Raw genomic sequence first — 9,848 nt, 5'->3', positions numbered from 1 at the left:
TAGTATGAAAATAATTTAATTTATTAAAATTTATAAAGACGAAAATAATGAAATATTGTTCGTCTTTAATTAATAATGTCACTCTTCTATTATGTATTATTTTTAAACCTCTCTTACAATAGTTTTTTGTTCACTATAAAAAAATAAAGGTTATGCTATGTATATATTAAAATTAGTTATTAAAATCAGTCATTAGTATAAAATACATGCTAAAATATAAATATATATTAAAAATAAATTAAACTACACATATATTTATACATAACTATATTGGTGACTGATTTTAGTGTACAAATAACATTTTTCAAAAGTAAAACTATAAAAATGAATGATAATTTAAAATTAAAATTTAGTTTTAATGTATATCAGCATAAACAATTTTATATGTATATATAAATTATGTATTATCATGTTAATAAAAATAATTATCTTTTATATGAATTACATAAATAATCATAAAAATGAATATAATAAAATAATTATATAAAATCAACTTGGGTTGGTCGAATGGTCCACTTAAGCAAGTGTCGGAGGATTCGAATCTTGCCTTGTGCATGGAGCAATTCATTGGCCAGCGACAGACCCTAAAATGGAGCTTAGATACCGTAGATAACAAAAAAATAATTATATAAAATATTTTACAATATTATTAATGTATCAAAATTAAATTGTTAAAAAGAATTACATAAAAATATAAAGAATTAATTTTTAATTAACTAGCTAACAGTAATTAGTTGTGAAAATTTAGATTTATAATTTAAAACTAAAAATAAAAAAATTATAATTTAATCTCTAAATTTAAAATAAATAAATATTTTTTAAAAATTAACTGATATTAATTAAACATTGAATCATAGAAGTGATATCACTCTCCTACATATGCTATATGCTAGTATATACATACACACTATGACACTAACACACATACGTATAAAGATAGTATTTTGCTGAGGGGAGAGAGAGAGAGGGAACACGTGGCGACATGTCGACCTACCTGTCATCTTCAGTCCCTCTTCGGATTCTCTGCCACTTCATGCCATCGCTTGTTCTCTTCCTCCGTTTAGTTTAGTTTAGTTTCCTTCTCCAAACTACTCTCTCTCTCTCTCTCTCTCTCTCAACCCGTGAAGAAGCTAACACTTTCACGTTCAGTAAACAACAAAACAAAAATCACACTCTACACTAACACTACATACTACACACACTCGCCAATTGGAATTCAATCAAAATCACAAACCCTTCCATTTTTCCCCAATGTCGCTTCTTTCCTTCTTCACATTCTTCATCTTTTTCTTCTTCACACCCACCCTTGCTTCCACCGAGTTTGACTTTGGAACTTTAACGCTCAGTTCTCTCAAGCTCCTCGGCGACGCTCACTTGAACAACGGAACTGTCAGCCTCACGCGCGACCTTCCCGTCCCCAACTCCGGCTCCGGCAGAGCCTTATATTCTCGTCCGGTCAGATTCCGCCAACCGGGAAACCATTCTCCGGCCAGCTTCCGAACCTTCTTCTCATTTTCTGTAACCAATCTCAACCCTTCATCAATTGGCGGCGGCCTCGCATTTGTCCTCTCGCCGGACGACGACTCCCTCGGCGACGCCGGCGGAAGTCTCGGCCTCGCCGCCGCCGCCACGAAGTTCGTCGCCGTTGAATTCGACACGTTAATGGACGCTGAGTTCAAGGACATTAACGGTAACCACGTCGGCGTGGACTTAAATAGCATGGTTTCGGCGAAGGTTTTCGACTTGGGATTCATCAATGTCGATCTCAAAAGCGGTGACACGGTGAACGCGTGGATCGAGTTCGATGGATCAACAACGGTTTTAACGGTTTGGGTCTCGTACTCGAATCTGAAACCGAAAGACCCCATTTTGACAATGAATCTTGACGCCGATCGATACTTCAACGATTTTATGTATGTAGGGTTTTCTGGTTCTACACAAGGAAGCACCGAGACTCACAGTGTTGAATGGTGGAGCTTTAGCTCTTTCTTTCCGTCGTCGTCGGCGGGGGCGGCGGCGCCGCCACCGCCGGCGGTTACTCTGATGAACCCGGGGGCTAATTCAGCTGGTTCTTCGTCGTCGTTGTCGCCACCGCCATCAATTGCACCTTCAGTGGCACAAAAGGAGAGTAAGTCGTCTTCTTGCCACAATGGTTTGTGTAAAGAAAATTTGGGTGCGGTTGCCGGTGTTGTTACTGCTGGTGCTTTTGTTCTTGCTTTATTTGCTGGTGCTTTGATTTGGGTTTATTCTAAGAAATTCAAGCGTGTTAAGAAATTGGATACACTTGGTTCTGAGATTATTAAGATGCCTAAGCAGTTTAGTTATAAGGAGTTGAAGGCTGCTACTAAGTGTTTCAATGCTAATAGGATCATTGGTCATGGTGCTTTTGGTACTGTGTATAAAGGTGTTATGCCTGAGAATGGAGAAATTGTTGCGGTGAAGAGGTGTAGCCACAGTAGTCAAGGTAAGAATGAGTTCTTGTCTGAGTTGTCCATAATTGGAACCCTTCGGCACCGGAATCTTGTTAGGCTTCAGGGTTGGTGTCACGAGAAAGGCGAGATTTTGTTGGTGTATGACTTGATGCCTAATGGGAGTTTGGATAAGGCTTTGTTCGAGGCCCGGATGCCTCTGCCTTGGTCTCACCGGAGAAAGATTTTGTTGGGGGTGGCATCCGCATTGGCCTACTTGCATCAAGAGTGTGAGAATCAGGTTATTCATAGGGATATTAAGACTAGTAACATAATGTTGGATGAAGGGTTTAATGCCAGGTTGGGGGATTTTGGTTTGGCAAGGCAAACTGAGCATGATAAGTCTCCGGATGCCACAGTGGCGGCCGGAACAATGGGGTACCTGGCGCCCGAGTATCTCCTTACTGGCAAAGCTACTGAGAAGACTGATGTGTTTAGTTACGGGGCGGTGGTCCTTGAGGTTGCTAGTGGGAGAAGACCAATAGAGAAAGATGCTACTGGGGCTGGAAAAGGCGGTGTTAGTAGCAATTTGGTAGAATGGGTTTGGACTTTGCATAGGGAAGGGAGGTTGCTATTGGCGGCAGACCCGAGACTCGAGAACGAATTCGACGAAGCGGAGATGAGGAGGGTGCTGATGGTTGGGCTAGCTTGCTCGAACTCGGACCCGTTGGCTCGGCCTTCGATGAGGAGTGTGGTTCAGATGCTGGTTGGTGATGCTGAAGTTCCTATTGTCCCAACAACAAAACCAAATACAGGTTTAAGTACCTCACACTCTCAACTCTTATTGAGCTTGCAAGATAGTGTATCTGACATTGACGGAATAATCACCATTTCTACCTCAACTTCAGAGAACAGCTTCAGTGGTATAGATATAGTCTGAGTTGGAAAATCTTATAATTATTGACTCAATAGTGTAAATAGAAGATTATTCATTTGTTCATGTATGTAAATGATTTAATAACATGCAATTAAGAGGCCTTGAGGAAAGGAATTTTGGGGGGGTGGGTTAAAGGTAATGCAATTTGTGCCTCTAGTACTCATAGTTCATGGCAGAGTGCTGGTGTGTGTACAACTTTTTTGGGCACAAACTAATTGGAGTGATTCATTTCATTCTAAAGGGCAATGCAAAAATGTTGGTGTCAAAATGCTGCTACAAGTTAATGATCTATGGAAGGTTATGGAAACTCTACATTAGTTATGTAATTGATGGATGATAAGCAAGGTTTTCTTTGGGGAAACTTGATTTAAAGGTACCATGGTACTAATAAAAGATAAATATTTATCTAAAGCATTCACCTTTGACCTCCAAGTTTTGTATCTGCACCAATGAAAAACATTGGTAGATAATGTTTCTTTTCACTATTGTTGTGTATATACATGTATGTATTCGTTTCACTATTAATTCAAATATCTCCATATATAGGTTCCATTCCATTTCCTTCTTTCTTCAATTATTTATGAATTAATTGAGCTAATAATGCCTGAGCTTCTCATGTGGATTTCATTTATTGAGACTGGTTTCTTCACCAGAAATATAGTATCTTCCTTGCTGGCAAATTCTATATTGAATTGGAGAAAAAGGACACCAATACTCATCTCTTGTCACCACATTCTCATAATTTGTTTTGGAATTTTGTGATAAGGACATTAAATGAGTGTTGGTCCTAATCATATGTATGTTCTTACTTTTCAGTTCTATAATTTTCTTGATGTATGGATTATGGAAGCGCTCAGCACAGTATTTCATTATTGTACTAGTGTACTACAACATTATTTGATCAATAGCAAGAACTAAGATATTAATTTTTAAAACATGAGGTTAATATTGGTATTTTATATTGTTAACAGATAAGATATTATCATCTATGTAATCTTAGAGAAATTTTTGTATGATCTAAAATAATGGTTGATACATTTTAAACACACATGGAGGAGAAGTTTCCTTCAACAATAAAAGAACTTCTTTTCTGGCTTAAAACATACATCTCTCTAATTTGTACGAGTTTAACAAAAATATTGCATAGACTCAATCAATCTTCCACCATAAATCACAATTATCTAAATAAAGCTAGCTAGCTCTAACAAACACCATTCATCTTCTCATTCATCTTCCTCCTCTCCATCACAAATTTCTTCCAAACCATAGTGATTTCCCTTTGTGTTTCCAATTCACTCTTCTTGACTTTCACATTATTGTCCACAACTTCTCCATTGGGTGTCACGGTGGTGTTGGACACTACCCTTGCAGGAAGCAATTCCAGCTCATGCAACACTTTCTGGACATCGAGGACAAGGCGCTCCGCGAGGGTGCGCGAGAAGTCCTCCCTTATGACAACACGCAGCACGGTAACATGCTGTGCGTCTGGAGGCATGGTGTATGCCGGCACTATCCAACCAAAGCGACGCAAGAAGTCCGAGACTTGGAACTCGTTGAAGTGGCTACTGTCCTTGAGTGTGAAGGCCACCAGCGGCACGCCGTTATCTTTTGATACAATTTTAAACCGGTCTGTTTTCTCGAGTCCCTCTTTAAGTACTAGCATGTTATCTCTACAATTTTCCATGACATTCTTATATCCCTGAAAATACAATCAGGACAAAACATTTAGTAGCTTTATTTGAACAAAAATTTTTGGAGAATCATGTATGGAAATTTTGTTGGATGTATAAGAATTTCTCTTTACCAAATCAATCTCATGAAATTATAGACAACTATTGCATCTATCAATTAGTCTTGTGAAAGATTCTATTACACACTATCAGTTGTCTTATTAACATTCACAAAATGAAAAGAGATGTAAAATTAAATGGTATCTAGCTAATGTTATGTGATAAAACATTTAAATCATTATTAATTAGTAGTCCTTTATATAGTAAAACCAAAGTGTAACTTGTTTCTGAAGAAAGAAGGGTAATGGACAATTACCCTTATTTTCTTAGTTTAAAATGAAGTTGAATTTGAAGGATTAGTGGAATACCTCATAACCCAAACGAATTAGTTGGTAATACTGAGCAATAACTTGGCTAGAACCTGCATTAATAAATACCACATTTAATAAATAGTAGAAATAGAGTATGGTGTTGGAATGAAGTTGTTAGTATATATACCCTTGGAGAAGTTGAGAGTAAAAGTGGGTTGATCAGCACCAAGATAGTTAATATGGAAGATGAGTTCCTCAGGAAGGTCTTCTTTGCTTCTCCAAATGGACCAACCAATGCCAGCATAGACAAGACCATACTTGTGGCCACTAACATTAATGCTCTTCACTAATGGTAACCTAAAGTCCCACACAAGATCTGGATATAGAAATGGCGCTATGAATCCTCCACTTGCTGCATCCACGTGAATTGGAGTTTCCCATCTAACACACATTTATAACACAACAATTAATGAATGCTAAATAAGGCAAGTTCTGACTGTTTTTTTGCACAAGGATGTTTATATGTACGTACCCTGTTTCCTTATTCTTTTGCTCAAGGAGGTCGTTAAGGCGCTTGACATCTTCAAACTCTCCATTGAGAGTGGAACCAAGGATTGCAGCCACACAAATGGTGTTCTCATCAACCATTTCCACGGCCAACTCAGGGTCCATTACATAGTAATCGTCGCGAAGCTTCACCTCTTTCAGTTCCACCTCGAAGTACCTGGCGAATTTCTCCCAACAAACCTGCACATTGGCACCAGTCACAATGTTGGGCTTGTCAAAAGGCAATCCCTGTTCCTTCCTTCTGTTCTGCCACTTCCGTTTGAAGGCCAACCCGGCCAACATTATGGCCTCCGACGACCCAACTGTGCCGACGCCAACTGCCGGCTCTCCGTCTTCGAGTGGCGCATTGAATAGATGTGCTATCATGTTCACACATCGGTTCTGCAATAACATGTATTCATGTTAAGATCATAACTAAAACGTTGCATGTATTATCTTAACCAGTTTAGTCAAACATATCAAATCATCTAACGATTCTCATAAAGATATCTACCTATGAGTATTCACATAACGCGATCTCTAGGTGAGTATGAAAAGACTATGTCATTTGAATCATAGCTCGTTCAAACAACGTTAATTACTTGACTATTAAGATGTTTGGTTATAACTTATACAACATGTTGGTAACTTAAATTTTTTGAGGTGAATGTTACATATCAAACATTGTTATAATATTAAGAGTAATTTAGAAGATAATAGTCCTTCTATCGAATCATCTAAATTATACTAGTGATGCTAATGGGCAATATTCCAAACTACTGTAGATTTATCCAAAATACTACATAATTTTGTACATGCATGATGCATTTGATTTGACCAACTGATAGAAATGTTGTCCACAGGAAACATACAAACAAAGGAATTAAAAAGCACTGATATTGATGAAGAAAAAATAAAAGGGAAACTGTCCCACATATATTATTGTCAATCCTATTCTCACCCACAATCCATATATGTTTGTATTGAAAGAGAAAGAAGATGGCCTTCACTATATAAAGAGAAAGATTCTCCAATCAATTGGTGACACAATTTTGTTTATGAATCCAGAGCCTCATCATCAACATGGAAAAATGCCCCCCAATAAATTACTAGACTTTAGGAAACTCACTATAGGCTTAGAGGAGAGGGTAGGAACAAGGAACAAAGTCAAGAAAGGGATATATCACTGCGCTCTCTTTTTTTTTTAGGAGTGTTAGGCCAGCCCTTTTGTTAAATTTTGCCCAGTATTTATTACTTAATAAAAAAAATTGAATAATTCTACACCATTAGATACAATTTCACATCATTAAAACATTATTGATGGCTAAAAATTACAAAATCTACTAATTCCCTAGACTTTTTCTTTTTCTTTTTAATAAAAAGTGTTCGGGATTTTTTTTTCTTTTGAAAATATTTTTGGGAATAATATCCAAAATTTTTATTCTAATGATTTTTGTATTGGACAAATTAGTTTTTAATAAAAAATTTGATAAATTAGTTCATAGTTTTTAAAACATTAGAAAAATTAGTCCTTGATCAAATAAACGGACAAAATAGTCCCTAATATATTTGAAAAGTAGTAAAATTAGTTCTTAATTTTTCTAAAAAATAGTATGGTTCGGGTGTTAAATTGTCCAAGCTTTTTAAAAGATAATGGACTAATTCATCTATTTATTTTATTAAGGGCTAATTTGTGTAATATTCTGAAAATGAGAGGATAATTTGTCAAATACTTTTATTATGAACTAATTTATCTGATATATTGTTAGAGATTAAATTGGGATATTTGTTATTGCTATGTGCCCAATATCACTTAAATTTACCAACATGATTTTGTTGATATAACTAACTAAGCCACCCCAATCTTTGCTAATGGGCCCACAAATGTCCAGCAACAGATCATATAAACTAGTCCAACAAATAGTTTAGACCGGGATTCAAGAAAGAAAAAAGGAATAAATATTATCAAAGGCCTCAATATCACACACAACACAATTTACGAAAAGTATATGTTTTCATTTTCAATGATTAAAAAAATAAAGCTAACAATGCAAGTGGACATTTTTTAAGATATTAAATGTAAAAAATTTGTTGAAAACTAAAAATTTTAAGTTACATAAGAAAAAAAAAATATTATCTACACACCAAAATTAAATACTATATATTTATGTATAAATATATATAATTTAATTTATTTTTAGTATATATTTTATACTGATAATTAATTTTAATAATTGATTTTGATATAAATCTATTATTATACAATAGCATTATTATTCATTTTGTTGTAGTTAGTCCTGGTTTGTTAAAGTTGTTAAGTCTAGTTACTATTAGCACGTCATGCGTGAAGAATAAATGTTTACAATGAAAATTTCCATTAATTGTTCCAATTTAATGAATTAAATGAAGTTACAAAATTTTCTTACATATATACATAGGATGGAGAGTTACCAAGAGAAAGGGAGAGATGGAGAGAGAGGGAGAAATGACAAATTAAAAAAAAAAAGGTTTAACAAAATAAGAAAGGATAGAAATTAAAACTATTTACAACTATTTTGGATAATATTACTAAAGCGAAAAACTTTAGAGTAACATAGCTTTAAATAACTAAAATTAAGAGTCAGTGGATGTATGATTTTTGAAAGAATAAAAAATTTGTAATCTTTGTTGCTAATTCAGTAATTCTTCATGTCCACTTACCATATATTAAGAAAAAATATATATACTTAGTGAAAAAAATTAATGCGCAAGCAAAATAATTCCTAGTGTCAGGTTTATAGACTTTGGGCATTTTGACAAAATAGTACTTTTAAAAACAAATGACCAGAACACGTTAGCACAGTTGAATATTAGTAAAAGAGTAAAGGACGGTGACATTGTAATAATTAAACTATGGAGAATTCTATTCACCCGTGACACATGCATTTACCTAATACCATATGAGATTTTCATGAAATAATAATAGAAGTGGTACCTGGAGCTCAGTGGTGACAGGGTACTCGTCCATATCCACATAGTTCTTGTTAATGGCAGCCATGATGAGTTTGTCGCATTCAGGCTCCATCCATGTCGTTACGAACGACGCCAGGTTCAGTCTTGGATTTCCGTCCAGCATTAGCTCGTCGTTTATTATCTGATACGCTGCTTCCTTTGGTATCGAATTTTCCGGCATCCTAAACCTGTATATATTTGTGCATATTTAATATATGTATTATTTTATATATTTTTAATATGTATTTTATATTCTAGAGCGACCTACCTGGGAAGGGAGGCGCGGACGTAGCGCGAGGCGAAGGTAGAGTGGACTGAGACATCGGTGCCGGTAGCGGTTTCTGAAAGAACCATGATAGCTAGAGAGAGAGAGATCTAAGGGCGTGTTTGTCTTGAATTTGATTTGATTAAATGTGATGAATTTGGGAATGAGATGAGAGAGAAGAGTTTAAATAGGAGTGGTGATGGATGCATGGTAGTGAAGCCATGTGTATGGAAGGAATTTAATGGGATTCATTCCAATAAGAATTCATGCTCCGAGCCAAAGAAAATTAAAATGCTACTACGCGTTCTCGTTATTCCAGAAACCAAACACGGTTTTGAGTTTTCACTTCTTCTAAAACAAAATTAAAAACTGACATTTCACTTTTCTATGGTTGCCGTTGATTGAGCTTTCAACTTTCTAACATATCTCAAATAAAATATGTTACTGTTTTGTTTTCACATGCCGTATATTAATTATTCATTTTTTGGTTTCATGGTATTTACCTTTGGAACACCGCTTGTGAAGAGAAATCGAATCGATTAAATTATTAATTTATTAATTTATTATTTTAATTAATGAGCTATTGATTGAATTAGCAAAACTGATTTTATGTAAAAAAAAATAAAATAGTTAAAATTTTAAAATTAAAATTTAAATAAT

The 9,848-nt window shown here is 35.2% G+C and overlaps 2 protein-coding genes across 2 annotated transcripts; one reads left to right on the top strand and one right to left on the bottom strand.

Moving 5' to 3' along the window:
• The first annotated feature begins 1,074 nt into the window (after nt 1-1,074).
• Nucleotides 1,075-3,770, top strand: LOC107457942 (L-type lectin-domain containing receptor kinase VIII.1). Its single transcript, XM_016076137.3, has one exon. The coding sequence runs from the start codon at nt 1,252-1,254 to the stop codon at nt 3,346-3,348; it is 2,097 nt and encodes a 698-aa protein (XP_015931623.1). The 5' UTR covers nt 1,075-1,251; the 3' UTR covers nt 3,349-3,770.
• Nucleotides 3,771-4,334: 564 nt separating this feature from the next.
• Nucleotides 4,335-9,547, bottom strand: LOC107457939 (glutamate decarboxylase 4). The gene is made up of 6 exons (XM_016076133.3): nt 9,192-9,547; nt 8,907-9,111; nt 5,919-6,334; nt 5,574-5,827; nt 5,444-5,496; nt 4,335-5,044 (listed from the first exon to the last, which is right to left on the bottom strand). The coding sequence occupies exons 1-6, from the start codon at nt 9,275-9,277 to the stop codon at nt 4,547-4,549; spliced, it is 1,512 nt and encodes a 503-aa protein (XP_015931619.1). The 5' UTR covers nt 9,278-9,547; the 3' UTR covers nt 4,335-4,546.
• Between the last annotated feature and the right edge of the window lie 301 nt (nt 9,548-9,848).

This window comes from Arachis duranensis, chromosome 7, assembly GCF_000817695.3.
Source record: "Arachis duranensis cultivar V14167 chromosome 7, aradu.V14167.gnm2.J7QH, whole genome shotgun sequence".
Classification (NCBI taxonomy): Eukaryota; Viridiplantae; Streptophyta; class Magnoliopsida; order Fabales; family Fabaceae; genus Arachis; species Arachis duranensis.
The sequence above is the reverse complement of the archived record's forward strand: the minus strand, read 5'-3'. Positions and strand labels throughout refer to the sequence as shown.